This window comes from Oreochromis aureus, linkage group 16 (assembly GCF_013358895.1).
Source record: "Oreochromis aureus strain Israel breed Guangdong linkage group 16, ZZ_aureus, whole genome shotgun sequence".
NCBI lineage: Eukaryota > Metazoa > Chordata > Actinopteri > Cichliformes > Cichlidae > Oreochromis > Oreochromis aureus.
This window is the reverse complement of record NC_052957.1, coordinates 7923909-7942547: the sequence shown is the minus strand read 5'-3', so window position 1 is coordinate 7942547 and position 18639 is coordinate 7923909. Positions and strand designations below refer to the sequence as shown.

Sequence of the window (18639 nt, the reverse complement as noted above, 5' to 3'; positions counted from 1 at the left end):
GCATCTAATACTGTAAATGATGACAAGCCTATTTTGCGTTAAATATTGCAACCACACATGGAGAGACATTGACTTACTGCTCAGCCCAAAAAGTTTGAGAGCCTCCTGGTTTACAATATATCTGTCAGACTGAGTGATTCATAGTTTTGTGGTATTGTTTTTATAAAGCCTAAATTTGAAATTAGATGAAATCCTATCAATTATTAACAGCATCTCAGCTGGTGAGAGTTATTGTTGTTTACTGTTCATAAAGACAAATGTCAGAGGAACGCAGCAGCTAATTACAGTTTACTGTGTGACTTGGCGAATAATAGCACATCTGCTAAAAATAATGACAAAAAAATGCAGTGAGTAATCTCCGCTGTTTTCTCTTGTTGTACACCAACAAACAAAAACCACATCACAAAGCCCTTCAAAATAAATCCATTATTTTGCTCCTAATTTTTTACTTTGAATAATTTAGACAGCGTGGTACAAAACAACAACAACAAAAGGCATTTTAATTTCTGCCCAGTATTTTATACCTAAAGGTGGGGCAAAGTCAAAGCTAAACAACAACCAACTTAAACTACCATTCACATGATGTGTCATGATATGATTGTAAATGCGGCTTAGTGGTGAACATGCCTTACATGTGTAAGATCCGCAGCTGGAGACCGGGGCAGGCAGAAGCCCACCCTCAGGGAATCGCAGGCTAGTGTACTCCTTGTGCTGATCCCACTCGTGTTTGCATCAGCAGAGGCATGCGGTGTAAAATCAGTGCCATATCAAACCGCAGATCCATCTGCTGTGGCAGCTCCTCGGGAATAAAAAAAGCAGCTGAAAAGATTGATCACTTGAATCACTTGAATCATAATATATAATTCAAGTTTCAGTGAATACAGTATAAAGAAATACTTGACCTGGACTTCCTGCTACATAATACATGGAAGCACTAAAGACAAAAACATTTAATTATTGGTTTAGTGCTAAGGATGTATCAGTGATAGCAAAATATAAACAAAGTGTAATGAAACGGTCTCCTATTAATCGATGTAATGAAACAGGACATGCAGAAGGTTGATGTCACACAGGACGATGTTAGGGATAGGGCGAGGCAGGTGATCCTCTGTGGTGACCCCTAAGGGGAGCAGCCGAAAGAAGAAGAAGAAGAAAGAAAACGTATCTCTGTATGCTGGAGTGAGCGTTGTCAAGGTTCATTATTGACAGGACTGAATTATTCAGACTTTCGTAGGTTTGGGAAGACAACCAGTGGAGAATTTGATGTGCCTGAACTCCTGTATATACACAAGAGTAACCATTTTTAAAAGTAGGTTTCTTCCACTTCATCATTAATGATTTCACTTTGCTGGAGCTGTTTAATTCTTTCATTGAACGCTCGTGAAGGCCAAGCCAGTTTGTAGCCACACTGCTGTAGCTGATGATTTGGCTGTGTTTGTTTCATACGCAGAATCATCTGTTTGCATTAGTTTTTAATGTGCCAGAGATGGTTACATGCACTCTACTGAGGAAGATGCACAAAACTGTAGTTTCTTTAATTTAATGTCAGTTTTATTTTTACTGCAGTGACGCAAAGGACAGAAAAGACCATTCAATATTGCATTCAGCAGTATTTGGTTTTGTAACTGAAATTAAAGCCATTTTTTGCTAATTGCAGGCCTTGTGTGTGTTTGCGTGTTTTTGTTTTTTAATGTGTTTGGAACAGTTATGTACAAGTCACAGTGAATTAAATCAGTCAGGAGAATACATAGTGTAAGTTAACAAAAGATAATATACACTGACCATTTGCCAGTTTCTAAAGCTCTTTAGTGTGTGGACTGTAACATTGTTTTTCTATTAAAAAGCAGCATGTATTAATGAATACATTGGGAGTTTTATGTTCATATTTATTGACTGGCATTCATGCTTTTTGAGTTTAAGCAGGCACTCGATACTATTGATGCCATACTACAGCTGAGCATTTTAAATGAATAGATTTTATACGTAGCTACAGAAACAGCTTCACAAAAGCTTTCTTAATTCTTAAGACTCCATATTTCACCTATCCATGCAGCCTTGTTGGAAGGAAAATAATCAAACTGGTGAAAACTGTGAGAGTGGTTCTTACGATATGAGGTGATAATCAAAAATGTCTTTCACAAAAGATTTTTTTAAGTAAACTGTCCTTCCACAGTGTTGTTTAGTTCTGTTGTTTTTCCTTTTACCAGTAGTGCACTATAATGTGAAAACTGCTCACGGTGTTCTTTTGAAACATCATCACTAGTACAGAAAATGTTTGCTGAATATTATATATGAATCATGAGGATACAAACAACATTCTTTTTAGCACTTTTCTTGCTTCGCCAGGAACTAATTTGACTCTATTCTGCTTCTGTATTGCTAAACTCAGCACTTGGCTGTGCGAGTCATCAACCCTGTATACATGAAACCAATATAGTGGGGATGGTCACTAATTGAGAATTATCTCACATGGACCAAAGGCCAATGGCAGCATCCTTGAGGGCAGGGCTAATAATGCTGAATACAATAAGATGACAACATGTATAAGCTTGCCGTTTCCTGTTGCCCGTTGGATCAATTTGAGATGTTAAGCCTCGGGACCCCAGCATGGCTTTGGCCGTAACTGTCAGTGATTCACGAGGCAGTGAGAGATGGTATTTCATGGGCAAACAAAAATAAACCTGTTCAGATGGCATTATTTTTTTTCTTTTGCACCGACCTGCTGTTATTGTTAAAATGGCTCAGCCTCTGCTGAAATGCTGCTTGTCATTTGTCACACTATCGCCAAGGTCAGAGTCCAGGCGAGAGTAAGCTCACAGCTCTATAAATAGCCTGACTCCTCTGACAGAACCGCGTGTGCAGACACACATCTGTGCACAGTAAAGCCTGTAAAAATGAGCTTATTAGCAGGAGTTTGATGAAGATGGCAGGGGTCTTAATCAAATGTCTCAGAGGAGGCATTAGCATTCTAATATTACGTATTGTCTCATCATCAGGCTCAAAACTACAATGTTTGCCTCGAACAAGGGATGTGTGTATTAACTGAGCAGGTGTTGGGACATAACTTCTATTTACATACCTTGAAAGCTTGAATTCTGGTTGATTACTGAGATGTCTTGAGGCTTTCGACCGCAGGAAAGCCAACTACAAAGGGCACACTCTGCAACAGCTGGAAAAATACTGGACATATAAATGCAGGGCTGCTAAAACACAGTGATAACCTGTGGTGTTTGCTCATGTGTTTGTATTACACATTGATATTTTTATCTCCAACTCAGAGGAAGGAAGACTGGGAGCAACAGCAGGGTTACTCTATCACTTTGCTTCAAGGTTTTTTCCTTGTGAACGTCTTGACTGCTTTTAAACAAGCTGTATACCTGGGTCATAAGACTAACAAACTAAATATGGGGCATGGAGTATTCTTCTATTGAACATGTTGGTAATGCGGATAGGGAGTTTAAAATTGTGGATATCTTTAACTTAAAACACATGACTGTGCAAGCCACAGGTTTGGCATTTGGCAAATGAAGAACAAACATACTAAGCAAATACAATGAGCTACGTGAGAAGTAAGTAAGTAGTGAGGAGTTCTCTCATATTATAGGACAGAGAACAGAGTTGAAAAAAGTCTGTGTGTAGCCCCATATGAAGTGGGAAACCTCCTCATCTCAGTATAGACGGAAATGAAGGCAGAGAGAAGGATCTCAAAGACTCCTACATGAAAATCAATATGATAGTCGCAAGGATAGTAACTGTCCCATCCCTCAGCCTCACAAGGAAACATATTATCCACTTTCATTGCTGCCCTGATGTATTCAGCTGAGTTGTAGCTGACATTCAATGTGGGCATGTCCCCTTTTTTCGACTGCTCCTATGGTTTGCCATAGCAGATCATCTGCCTTCATCTCAGCCTATCTCTTGAATTCTCCTCTGTCACACGAACCTTCAGCGTGCCCTTCGTGTGTCCTCCTCCTTTGCTTTCAGACAACACTAGCACAGTTTCCATCAGCACCCTGCTGGCCAGCAGCACCAAAGGTGTTTGCCAAATCATAAAGACTGAGGTTTCCATATCAGATCAGTCGGGGTTTGGGTTAACAGCGGAGATTTTGCCTTTAATGACACAACCCTCCACATTTATCTGGGTTTGGGCCCAGCATCACTAGCAGTTCATTGGCTTCTACATATACAGTACATTATCTACATATCATTGTTAGATATTCAATTTTCTTCATCATCTAACTCCTGTATCAACAGCAGGAACTAGATGGCATTTCCTTCAGTCGCTGTGGTAGGATTTGGATGTCCTGTGCTGGTGTAATGTCTGAACTGAATAAACACTTTTAAACCTCATTTTGGTACAAACCACCAAACACCTTAGCTGTTGTAATCAGATCTGACTGCTAACTGATTCTTCAGGTGCCGTTTTTTTCTGTCGGTAGCTTTCTCCACTCTTACTTAAGGCGTGGCCTTAGCGCAAACAAACTGCCTGGAGAGGTTACCAAGATGGCTGCTGAGTGCCAAAAACTGCTTCCACAAGGACCTTAATCATACAAAGAGTGACTGTAACAATGTTAAAAGCACAAAACCAAATGCAGACTCACTGCTGCTTCTCTGTTGTGCTCTCCTTCTTCTGTCATAACAATACACTGTTATTTATACAGTAAGTTAAGGCTCTTCATGCAATTACAAAGACAGGTGATGTGATTATAGAAAATCCTCTGTTAGTGCACAGCTAAGGCAGGACTGCAGAGGGAGAGGTGTTTGGGTGGTGTGCGATCATCTGCTTTGGTGCTTTAACGCACACACGGCCTTGTTGAAAACAGTGTGGAATAAAATCAGTGCAGTACAGAGATTGTGATGAGGCACTCCACTGATGTTGCACATGGAGACCAATTTACTAATCATGGGAGGCAACACTCACAGAGCTTTGGGAAGCGAGAGAAAATAATTCTGATGGTGTCAGCATCTTTTCTTTTTTCATATTTTTGTGCAGTGCTATCCACACTAAGGAATAAAAGTCAACATAATCTCAGAGCAGATGCTATGTACCCCATAAGAGAAGCTGCAGGAAAACAAAACTAGAAGATAACCCAGTGCTGACTTACTTTTTATCAGTCTGCACTCACCCTGAACACTGCAGTGTTTCCAGCAGTTGGACCCCTCAGGTCCTGCTGGAATTCATGCATGGAATAACATCATCAGCAGCGTTATCTCAGCTATGCCTCCAATGCTTCCCTAACATCCCATGTGACGGATTATTTTCCGTGGTCGACTTGACCTGATGAATAATTGACTGTATTGATTGAGTGTGATGGTGTTTGTTCCAAAGAGAGGCAGCTAGAATTACAGTCAGAGTCAGTTTAATTAAAAGAGGATTCAGATCATTGTTCTTGTTCAATAAATAAATAAATAACGAGTCGAGGAAATCAAATAAAAGGTATGAATTTATGCGTGTGCAGGCATGCGGTCTTTGTTTTTTTTTTCTGTAAGAACAGATTCGAACATCCATTCATGAATTTTGCCATCCCATTGTATGAGTTGTGAGATATATATTTTACACGCACAGTATAAGTAATCATAACTACTACACAGACTTCAGCAGTTCTCATGCAAATTTTCAATTTGTACTTCCAAAACCTGAGACATGTGGATAATGAACCTGAAATATCAGAAGAAAATGCCATCTTTATTTTTTAACATTGTTATGTATTGAATAAATATCACCTGCTGTTAATCTAATAAACCAACTTATTCTCATAACTGTTGAAGATTTGCTCAAAATTCTATAAAGAATTGGATTCTTCATGGAAGCTGAACTGCGGATGACAAAGCTGAAGTTTAGCTGAAGTTAAAGCCTTCTCACTAAACCCACTGTACACATTTTACCGCTTGGGCTGAGCTGTCCCTCTGATGTATTCATGTCTAATCTTGTCCACGTCACTTCCAATAGAAATCTTCATCTTCAGCTCTACCACCTGTCTTTTTGTCAGTGCCACCATCTCCAAAACATACAACATAGCAGGTCTCACTACTATCTTATAATTTTTTTCTTCCACTCTTCCTCTATCCTTCTGTCACAAATCACCCCTGACACTCATCTCCACCCACTCCACCCTGCCTGCACCCTCTTTTTCACCTCTCTTATAGACTGTCTGTTGCTTTGGATGGTTGAGTCTGGGTACAGTGAAATCATCGACCTTCACTTTTTCTACTCCGTGCAGCTTCACTGTTCGCTCTTTTATTCACACACATCTATTCTGCCTCACTTCTACTAACGTTCAATCCTCTTCTCTCCAGAGTACACCTTCATAGCTGCCTTCACTTTCTCTTTACTAATCCACTGCACTTCATCAATCACCAACTTTCCTCAATCTGTCCTTCTTTCTCTCCCCTTTCCTTCATTTATCAGCGCCTCAAAGTTTTTATTAGTATATTTCCATCTAAACGCTCTAACCTGCTGCACATCCTTTCCAGCTCAAACTTTCTGCCTAGCCAATCGATACAAGTCCTTTTCTTCTCTAGTGTTCAGTTTCACATACAGTCACTGCTACCTGTGTCTTTGTTGTATGCCTAGCCTCTCAGTACTTCTGTCTGCTTTCAGTCATCTCCATGACTATCCCACTTTTTCTTTGCTGACTTCACTCACTGAATACTTTCCTGCACTTCATCATCCCACCTCCAAGTCTCATTGTCTTCTTTCCTCTCTCCAGAGGATACACTGAATACCTTCTTGGCAATTTTTCCAATCACTTCAGCTGTACTCTCATGTTCGTCTGGTAACGCTTCCCTGCCACCCTGTCTCAGCTCCTCTGAACTCTGTGCAACATTTTTCCCTCCTCAACTTCCACCATTTCATCCTTGCTTCTGTCTTCACTCGCACACTCCACTTGATGTTCAGTCCAATGCTGCCTAGCTACATTCTCCCCTGACACCAACTTGCAGTCTTCTATTTCTTTCAAACTGAACCTTCTGCAAAAGATGTAGTCCACCTGTGTACACCCTCCTCACCCTGTGTTCCTCCCTCTTTCTGAAATATGTGTTAACCACAAGCATTTCCATCCTTTTCACAAAATCCACTACCATGTATCCTGGTGAATTTCTCTCTAACACCATGCCTACCTATCACCTCCTCATCACCTCTGTTTCCTTCACTTACATGTCCACTGAAATCTGCTCATACCACCACTCTCTCCCTAGAGAGGAGACTCTTCGCCCAGCTTATCTGGAATTCCTCTTTTTCATCTAACTGACATGCAACATATATAGGGCCTACCCATGACAACATTTAACACCACCCGTTCAATTTCCAGCTTCGAACTCATGATCTTGTCTGACACCCTCTTCACCTCCACAACACTGTTCATATATTCTTCCTTTATTTCTCTTCCTACACCACATCCACACCATACTATAACAGCTTGAAGACACCTCCGTTGCTCCTGGCCTTGTTTCATTTCCGCCTGGTCTCCTGCACACACAGTATTTCTAACTTCCTTCTCTCCATCATATCAGTCAGCTGTCTCCTTTTAACAATCGTAGCCCCTACATTTAAAGCCAATATTCCCACCTCCACACTCCTGACATTAATTCGCTCTCGCAGCCTCCAAACACGCCTCCCCCTCTCCCCTTTTTTTGTCTTCGGCGAACAGTAGCACAGTTTCCACCGGCACCCTGTCGGTCAGCAGCACTGGAGGTGGTTGTTGTTAACCCGGGCCCCAACCGATCTGTTATGGAAATCTCATTCTTGGTGTTTGAGTCGGCAAAGATTTTATCTGGGCTTGTGACCGACAATAACTGGCTTGTGCCCCCCATGGCTGGGTTATATAACTTGTATTCATTAATAGATTTGCCTATTTTATCCACTTTAGCTCGACTATATCTTCCCACAATCAACAGGAGAGCCTCAGTGTAACTGCTGGTTATGATCAATAACACAGAGATCAAAACATCCCAACAGAGAGACATTCGTGTGATGTGAACTGTTGCCTGCTGATACCTACATCATTTTCCTGAGTGTTCCTCCTCGCATGCTCCTTTCTGATTTGTTATAGTGTAAAAGATGCTGACATTCTGTCCTTATAATGGTTTAATACCTCTAAAATAAGAGGCAAGTTAATTCTTGTAAACTGAGAAAAGATTGAATATAATGATTGTGGTTATTGATTAGAAACTGTAAATATTCTCAACCATCTTATTTTAGAAAGTTAACACTAAACAGATAGAAATGCAATGTTTTTATGTTCACTTTTTATCAAATAGACTAGAGGAGAGGATACCCAAGATTGCTATATAGAGACTGAAAAACCAAAAAAACAAAAGAAAAACAAACAAAAACAAGCAGCAAAAACCATGCATTTCCTTTGTAACAAGCTAAAACATACTTTCTTTTATATGTTCCTAGCTGTATGTTATTTGGTTAACTTGTGTGGTAACTACTACTTATGGAATATTACATATAGTGTTTATATTACAGTATATCTTAAGACTTTAACATGTGTGCAAACACAATTGCCAGTGTACCTGCAAAAATCATCGAAGTTAGCACACAGAGAAGCAAGCGATGACTTAGTGCATAACAGGCACTGTAGAGACTGAGTGGAAGACAGGACTTCTTATTCACCGAGGGCTAAATAGGCAAACAGGTGAAAGCAACCACACACACACACACACATAATGAAGGAACTAAAACAAACAGACATGAGCTAAAAAAAAAACAGGATGCAGATCTGAAGCTCATCACTAGAAAAAAAACAAAACGTAAAATCAAAAATTCAGAGAGGTCATTGTAAATTAGCCTTCCAATCTGCAGTCCAAATTTAAAACATTTGTAATAATAATAAATTTTTAAAAGGAGCCCAAAATGTCCAGTTCCAATTCTGTTATTTCCAGTTCCAAGTAAATGAGCAAACCCTAAAGTAAAATATCAGAATAATTTAGATAGAGAACATAGTGAGAGCTCAGCATCTTACTTTGACTTATTCTCAGTCAGTAGCTAACGCTATTCATGCTTTTGTTACTTTTACAATACGCAGTGATACAATCGCTGTGAATATGAGACTCTTTTTAAGGCTCACAGCAGGGATCTTGGAAATCACAATTTAAAGGAGAAAATCATGGGGCCCGTACCATAACTGCCTGACACAAATTCTGGTATGATGTAAATATGTGAAAGACTGTTAGAGGAGAAAAGGAGAAACTTTCTTGGGTCTTTGTCCTTGTCCCTTTACTTTCAGGAAAAAAAAAAAAAAAAAAAGAAGGTACAGGCTTTCTTGTTAATACAGACCAGCCTTTCAGGAGGCTATTTATAAGCCTGTGTGTCCCTCTGTAGCACAGATACGCACCTTTTATGTGAAATAAATGAACACGTTCTGAAAACGAACGATGTCCTGGCAGAAAGTCAAAGATGAAAAAAAAAATAGGCAGGAGACGAGAAGAACATGCCTCAAGGTAAACTAGTTAGAGTAATGTCACTGGAGTAAATAAAATACCTTATTGTACCTTTAATTAGGTTGTCGCTCAGGTAGTACCCTCTAAAGTATTGCTGCTGTACACTTGACAAATGTATTTATTTGTATCCTCATCAAAAGAAGCGTAAACTTGGATACCTACAAATTAATTTCTTTTTTATCAGTTGACAGACATCTGAATATCACTTTTGTGTGGTTACTGATAACTCAGAGCTTTTTCTATCTTAGATCTGCCCCTACAACCAAATTAACCTGGCATGAGTCTCTTTGGACTGTGGGTTACAGCTGAGTTTTATTCTAGCCATGTTACAAATATGCACATTTTCCAAAACTAGAAACTCTTACTTTTCCAAAGAAGTCTCATGCATTAATTTCTTTTTTCAGTTAGGTATTGAAAAGATTCTATAAAAAGGTGACAAATTTAATCTAACCCTGAGTGTCTTCATAAGTTGCTAGCTACTTTAAACCCTAAGTGCAAAATTTATATTTTTTATTATGTTTTTGTTCTGTACCAAACACAGACTTTCTCCTGATATTGTATTTTAAAAACTAGAAGTAATGGTGCAAATTTGGGAACATGGACATACCTTTTGGCTCTCAAAGGTACTTTGAAATGCAGTAATCATCCCCCAGGTGTACACGTTGCAATGATTTTTGTGTTGTGTTGGATGTGGGTCAAATGTGGCATATAAAGAAAGACGAAACTTAAAACCATTTATATTTTATCATGTTTAATACAAGAGAGCAAAAATGCAATTTGTGGTGTAGTGTGATTATTAAAGCCATAAAATAATGCCTGCACTGCTTATTGGCTGGATTTTAATAAAACAGAACAGAGAGGCCCCAGCCTGCCCTCCAATCAGCAGAGATTTATTGAGAAATGTATTACTTCTGATGAGGGTGTAATGACTGTGATAAAGCCCAGTTGCTGTCTCATTCCCCCTGGTAGGCTAAACATTTATTGGGCCCTTCCACTGTTTCCACAGTAATGGTAATGGAGAGACTCAGCAGGTCCGAATTCTCTTAGTGGTTCTATCATCGCTTGTAATAAAGTTAATAAATTGAGAATGATGATCCAAGAGTAGCTAAATAGGAAATTGGGGGAGAAAATGAGATAGGGAAAACGTGAAAAAGAGAGGGTGAAAGAATCTCACGCACTGTGGCACAAGGGCAATTTGGAGTTACTGTCAGTCTTCAAGGACCTTTTGTGGTACTAATGAAATGAGCAACAGCCCAAGTCCTGATATTAGATGAGTCTTATGAGTCCAGAGGGGGCTGTGAATAATGTAACAGCACATGTATGTAATGGTTACAGTGAACTGCTTCAGTGTTTAAGAAGTCCGTGTTCACTTGATACTCAACATAGGGAAAATGAAGTGTAAATCTACCAAAATTCGACTAGATTTGGGTTGTTGTTGAAAACTCTGTGGTACCTTGTGCTCTGTGAATAAAAACCTGGAGGTGCTTCAGTCATAATTGACTCATCAGTCAATATATGAGAGTCATGACTCAGATTAAGTGAGTTACAGCACTTTTAACCATGTCATGTCAAGTGCTTAGAAAATGGATTTCAGGCCAAATCTGAGACAGGTGCAGCTTTTCTTTTTTTTTTTTTTTGTAGCAAAACTTGGCTCAGATTGGCAATCATTTTAGACCACTTTCCCTCCAGCCAATCAGAGTGCAGTGGTGGGTTGGTGAGCAGTAATCGCTGCGTTTCAGCTGCAGGGTTTTGTGGGTAATTGAGGCCAGGAGGATCTGCGGAAGGAAGAAATTTATAGGAAGGGGGCTTAATTCACGTTATCAGAGGCAGCAGATGTGGTGGAAGACCCAGTTTAAGACTTTCTAACACCAGGATTCAGAGATGGAGTTGCAGGCAAAAGCTTCACAAACTCTCCTGGATAGCTATTTCTCTGTAGATAATATCACACACACACAGACACACACAAACACACACACCCACACTCTACAATCAGTCAGATTTCTGAAACCAAGCCCGGACCGCTGAATGTAAATGCCTGCTGTTTTCTGTACCTGTAAAAGATGGAGCAACATCTCTGTCTGACTCAGAAAAAGTGACCCCTGACCCTTGCAGAATTTTTTTTTTTCATAGGTCAGAAGCTGAAACTCGTAGGTAAGGTTGGCCAAGTGGTAATTGAACCATGCAAATACTCTTCAGCTTTTTACCATATCGGAGTTTCATTTTTCAGTCTTACAGTGTGGCTCATTTAAAGCCCTCCATTGCAAATCCTCCACTGTGTAGGGGATTGGATTGGAAGCAATAAGCCCTAATGTGACCTATGTTAATAGGTACTGTAAGTGAAACCATTGTGCACAGAGTGTACAATATGTGATCATCAGGAATGACTTTTTTGATTAAAAATAAAGCTCTTTGTGTCATATTTGCTGTCTGGTGTTATTCTTCTTATTGGTATCTTCACTTTCAGTCATTCAGTCATCGCCTTCGATATCTCCCCTCTGACCTCCACCTTTTTTCTGTGTGTCTCTCTGCAGGACCTGGGTGGAGTGAGTCCTCCTCAGAGGAACTGGAAGGGGATTGCCATTGCTCTGCTGGTCATACTGGTGGTCTGTTCCCTCATCACTATGTCTGTCATACTTCTCACACCAGGTAACACTCAGACTTGATTGTGATAACCTGATGTTTTAGGGGGAGTTTTGTTTTTCTGCATCCACTTGCACTGACAAAATGTCTTGAGCACAGTCTACAATTTAAACATAACCCCATAATTTATGCTTATTAAGATTTAATCAATTGAGTAAAAATTATAGAGCCATTACTGGCTCTCATATTGTAATACTCATCTCACATGTTTACCTAACCTTCACAGTAAAAGTTATTTATTTATCATTTTTGGTTCATTGTTTTACAGTGTTTACTGTTAGCTTCTGCTGCTGTTCCTAAGAGGCAAAAAAAAATCAATTAATGCAGATTTAAGGTGTCGAAATCTGTTTAAAATTCTTTTGTTTGATTTAAAAGGCAGTGGATGAATAGTTCACCTTTTCTGGTATTTGTTTCCTTAATATCTATCTGTAGGCCAACTTAAAGCCACATAAGTAAATATTTTCATGTATAAAATGGCTAAGATGAAACTGAAATATGAGCTCATTGTTTTTGCCTTATGGCCCCCACAGGGTTGTACTACGAAGCAAGTTCGACATAGCTGGCCAGAGATAATAGGTATCACACTGGTGGTTATCAGCTTGATCTATTAATCGAGAGTTTCTGCTTCAGGCTCTTTGTATGCCCCCATAAGATGGGTCATTTGATGCACCATTTGACTCTTCTGCTACACAGAGTAATCTGATTGAGTCCGGCTGACTTCAGTCAAAGGGATCAGGTCACGGAGAGAAAAAAAATGCAAAAGAAAAATGCTGCCAGTCTTCTAAATTTACAAATTACTATGTACAGTACATTTCACCACTTAACACACTTCCAAAACTGCTGTTATTCTAACATGAAAGCTGCACATTACATTCCTTACATGATGACCAGGGAGTGCATTTAGACCTAACCCTGTCCCATAATGAAGTGGATGAGGTGATCCCTTCAGTTTATGGCCAAATAAAAGTGAAATTATTATTTTTCACTTACTAACTCAATTTTCTTTTCTGTATAATGAATGGGGAAAATACAACCAGCAAACAAACCTGACAACATATTTATACTTTTTCTGTACCACCAATGTAAAATGTAAAACCTGCCAACCTTGCACTGCTGTGACTACCTGGCTTCATTTGGTGGTGTAAGTAACATAATCTTGAATAGCCTTGTGTAACATATTCCCTCTGTACTGGTCTAAAAGCATATAGTCATCAGAAAAATTTGTCATAGTAAACCAAAACTCTGAACACTACCAGCTAGTGTCCAGATCCAGAGGGCTGTACAATGGGACATACACTGTTAAAAAAAAACATCTTAAAAAAACGGTAATATTCCGGCAGCTGGGGCACCAAAATACTACCGTAAAATAACAGAAAATAACTTCCTCATAAAAATACGGTTATTTCCAGTAATGACAATACAGTTTGTTGCGCTAATTTTACATGGGCTCTTGCCTTTTTCAAGTGATTTCAAACATTAAATTAGGAACATGTTAATGTGATTAAACAATGAAATTATCTATAAATAGGAAAAAAAAAAAAATCCTAAAAAGACGGTAATATTCCGGCAGCTGGGGCGCCAAAATACTACCGTAAAATAACAGAAAATAACTTTCCCATAAAAATACAGTTATTTTCAGTAATGAAAATAAAGTTTGTTGCGCTAATTTTACATGGGATTCTGCATTTTTCAAGTGATTTCAAACATTAAATTAGGAACATTTTAACGTGATTAATCAATGAAATTACCTATAAACAAGGTCAATGAATGTGGCAATATGAATAATAATACTTAAATGTACAGAAATATACAGTTAACAGTTGGTTTAAATAATAGTGGATTGCATGCCCTGGGACAGACTGACAGAGGCGAGGCTGCCATATCGCACCATCGGCCCCTCTGGCCATCACCAGTAGGCGGTAGGTAGGTGAAGAGTCTTGACCAAGGACACAACAACCAAGAGTGTCTGAGCTGGGACTCGAACCGGCAACCTTCTGATCACAAGGCAAACTGCCAACTCTTGAGCCACGATCGCCCTAAATAGCAATGATAATGATACTTATGTGATGTAACACAAGCTTATAGGAATCATGTTATATACTTTTCCATAGCATTACATTTGAATTCAACAGTTCAATCTTTCAAATAACGGACATATTTGTGGAATCATGATACATTTGTGCATGTATTTTAACAATCTAAATATGCATATGTACAGACAGATACATTTAATAATCATGAAAATTATGTTTTATTACGTTACAGTGATTTAACGTTAATTGACATTTGAAATGTGAAGTCACAGTCTATTTACGTAACTTTAATGATATTCTAGAAGAACAGAACAAAACTGTAAGATGCACAGTAAAATACTTTTATATTAGGATTTTTTTTTACAGTGCAGCCATACCCGCGACCTTGTGGTTGTTAGTTCACATTCATTGGCTGATGCTTAGCGTCATGTTATTATGTGTCCCAACATCCAATGGCATGTCACATTGTTTTCATGGCCACACCCTCACCCCAGGTGCAGAGGCCTATTTCTGTTCAGGAATGTTGTGAATACTTTGAGATTTATATTAATTGCAATTCCTACCTCTACATTTATTTTTTAAAATATATAATTAGCACAGCGTGGCCGTGCAATGTTTTATATGTTTTTTTTAGTTTTTATTCCTATTAATTATATTTTCACTTGTTACCTCTGAATTATTGAATCAGACCTAGATGACATGAAATTTTCAGCAAAATTATAATTCAAATACTCCTTTAATTATTGATTATTCTCATTAATTTTCAATCATTTTATATATTTTTCCATTGTATTACATTTGGATTTAACAGATCATTCTCTCACATAACAGACAAATATTTGTGAAATTATGATACATTTCTGAATGTATTTTTACAATCTAAATATGCATATGTACAAAAAAATATATTTAAAAAACAAGTAAATTGTGTTTTACTATATTTACAGTGATGTCATGTTTTTTTACATTTGACATGTAAAATCACAGTCTACTTGTGTAAATTTAATGATATTCTAGAAAAACAGTACAAAACTGTAAAATATACAGTAAGATACTTTGACATTAGTATTTTTTGGAACAGTGATGGTTAATGGCTTACTGAGCTGTTTCCACCCTAAACTCTGTATATTGGCACTCTTTTTACCTGGCTAAATCACCATGGTAACTTATGCTGAACACATAAGCTAGTCAGGAGCAGGTTATGTTCTGATTTTCCATTTTAACATTTTCATTTTTCATTTTAACTGACTCTTTTATTTACAGGATTTTTGAGGTACACTACAGATTCTCTGGTGGGAAACATGTTTTATATGTGTAACATAGCCATACTTCCTTAAAACCACTGAATGAAGCACAAACTGTCATAGCAATGTGCATGTACTAATTTAGTGATGAAAATTCACAAATGTTGTTGTACTTCTAATTTGTTGGTGAGGTACTAGGACACAGAACACACAGCAAGAATACCTGATCAATTAATACATTCAATTTCACTTTCATCTGCCACAAACTAAAGTGATTTCCAAGTGTCCTTCATTATTATTATTATTATTATTGTATTTAATGGTTAGGTGAACAATAAATTAATTAATTCAAACTAAAATGTTCATTTTACCATCCTGGGCAATAAATCTATACAGATAATTAACAATTTTCTTTATAGATTTTTAATCATTATTTATCATCCCCAGCAACTGATAATGCCTCTGACTGGAGTAGGTCAGAGGCGTTATCAGTGTGTGAGCCACACAGCATACATGAAATGACCCGTGCATGAAGACTGAAGCAAAACCTGGATTAACACAGAAAGCTGATAACCACTGTTGTGATACCCATTATCTCTGACTGGAATTTTAGGTTTTATTGAGTCAGCTAATGCAAAGAAACATGTTCACAGTATACACCTCAGGTTGATCTAGCCCGTCTAAAAGAGAGCCAACTTTGTGACAGTGAAAACTCTGGTTTAAGCCTGAACATATCTTACTTTTCCATCAATTAAGCTTCATAGAACACCACTACACAGGAGCACGTCTGAGGTGGGGGAAAACCCCCCTCTGCTCGCTATCTGAATGGAAACTCAAACGCAGATGGACACTGTTTGAGACTGGACATTGTGTGTTTGTGTGTGGGGGGAGTGTCCTTGCTTAGACTCCTGCTACCCAACCCAAACCTAGAAAAGACATAGAAAACAAATGGATGACGAATGCTTAATGGAAAAACGGAGGCAGCGTAAAGTGTATTCTTTCTGTGTCATCCATATTTTCTAGCAAGTATTTTACAAACTGTTTTGAGATCTCCAATTTCTAGCGGTACTACAAAACAGGTAACAATTTCACGTAATTGTTGAACCCAAATAGCTTATCAACCTCTTCTCCCATTTTCACACACTGTACACTGTATATGTGCTTCAAAAATATTATTTTCTCAGATGTAAAATCATCACAATCCGCTGGCCATGCAGCCACTCTCTCCCCAGTGTATTCCACGGTTGGTTAGACTTTCATTGCCTCCATAAACAAACATGCTGTGTGGAGTTATCAAGGGAAGCCAATATGGCTGACATTCAAAATGACTTGGCCCTCTTATTCTGCTCACAATCAGCAGCTGTTCTATTCAGGAGAAGCTTACAATTGGCATGGTCTCTTTCTGCTAAAGGCTTAACATTTCATAATTAAAAATGAAACATTTCCAGGGTCAGCGCTGGAACAGCTTAAAGATTTTCTAGCCCAGTGATGATCATGTTAATGAACGAATGAAATGCCATTGTGACAATGTGAATCTTTTTCACACACATGGATTTCTTTGTGTTTTCATGTGTAAATACCAGTATGTACATCTGGATTAACAGGACACTCAACATACTGTATTTGCTTGTCAGGCAAGTGTAAAAATCCATCCAGTTCTATTTTTTCCCTACAGTCACTGGACAAAGGAAGTAGCATCCAGGTGTTGCCTCAGTGTGAGCACCTCTATAAAACTATAAGTTTTTTTGTAATTTACTGGTCTGGAGGTGTGTGTTAACGCAACCTTTCCAGGATTGGACCGCTCATCAAATTTACCCCAAGGTGAGAGCTCCATCTCAAACTCTACAGGCCTCAGTTAGCATGTTCAATGTTAAAGTTCATGAACATACAATTAGAAAATACTGAAGAAGCATTGGTTGTTTGGTAGGAACAAAATAACCGTTTCATAGCGATCCCAAACATAGTGATCCTAAATATAAAACAGAATGGCTGAAAAAGAATCAAGGTGTGAAAGTGGTCTGAAGTCCACACCTCAACCCGGCTGGAATGCTGTGGTTGTCATGGTCCAGTGTTTGTGTGTTCTGAACTTTGTTTATTGTTTATTTACTGCTCTCTTGAACTCTGGGTTTTGTTTCCTAGTTTAGTTTGCTTTTTGAAGGTTAAAGCTAGACAGACTCTCTCTGTCTCTCTAGCTCTCTCGGGTCTGTCTGCAGTCTGTGTGCTATTGTTTGTAGTGTCAAGTTGTGTGTCTTAGTCTGTGCCTCAGTGTGTTTCCTGTCTTATTTTGATGGTCCCTTGTCCCTGCATTGTGTTCAGTTTTGCTTCCCCTGTCTCATTATGTCTAGTTTGCTCCAGCTGTATTCCCATGTGTCTCCACTTCTCCTAATCATCCTCACATTGTATATACTGTGTCCATCTCCCTTTGTTTGTTATCAGAGCACCTGTTCTTCTATCTCTGTGTCTCTCAGGTTTTGTGGTTTCCTTGTGTTTCTTAGTTTAGACTTCCTGTTTTGCTCCTTGTTCCAGTTTTATTTAAACAGAATAAACAGTTTGCTTTCAGATTAAATCCTCATCACTCGCTACAACAGTGTGCTACCCGTGGACTACAACAGCAATGGTACCTTAAGATCGCGGTGAATTAACAAATCCCACCAAACTGCAATAAACTGAAGCAGCGTTTTAGTTCCTCCACAGTGATGCCAGGTTATTGTTGCTAAAGGTGGTCCTGTAAGTTACTGAATCGTGGGGTGTTTGTCATGTTGTAATGAAAAGATCTGCAAAAAACTGGATGATTTTTGTTTTTTCACATCCCGATACGTTAAACCTTCAAACTACGAGAGGGTGTATTTTCTTTTACACATGGTGATGGTGAAGCAACTAATGCTGGAGTTTGATTTGAAGTTGGATGCATGAAGGCTGATTTGTGTTTAATAAGTAGATAGAATTTGTAACCTGTGCATTTTTATTTTTTTATTTTTTTATTTTTTTTACCAGAAACAAACAAATTAAATTCATGCTTTTTTTTTTTTTCAGCTGACAACCAAGCTGGAAGTGACACTAAACTGACTGTGGAGGATTTGTTCAAACCCGAGTTCAAAGTCCATGACCCGGAGGCCCAGTGGATCAATGGTGAGTAATCCATATTGACTGTACCTGCTGGAATTCAGAGGTTTTTAGGTATGGATGCAGGGAAGTTCCGCAACGGATAAAAGGCACTGTTTACCAGCCTCGTTTGTAATTCTAACGAGACAGACGAAGCAGCTTTTTTTAAAAGC

At 38.6% G+C, this 18639-nt stretch overlaps 1 protein-coding gene across 4 annotated transcripts in view; it reads left to right on the top strand.

Moving 5' to 3' along the window:
- The window catches only part of LOC116335013 (inactive dipeptidyl peptidase 10), a 245414-nt gene that overhangs the window by 119189 nt on the left and 107586 nt on the right, over positions 1-18639 (top strand). For all 4 annotated transcript variants that reach the window (XR_005608686.1, XR_005608685.1, XM_031758597.2 and 1 more), the window contains 2 exons: positions 11979-12093; positions 18398-18493. Coding sequence is in view for 2 of the 4 variants with exons in the window: in XM_031758597.2 (XP_031614457.1) it covers positions 11979-12093; positions 18398-18493 (211 nt within the window). In the remaining 2 variants the exon portion in view is untranslated. The remainder of the gene's footprint in view (positions 1-11978; positions 12094-18397; positions 18494-18639) is intronic.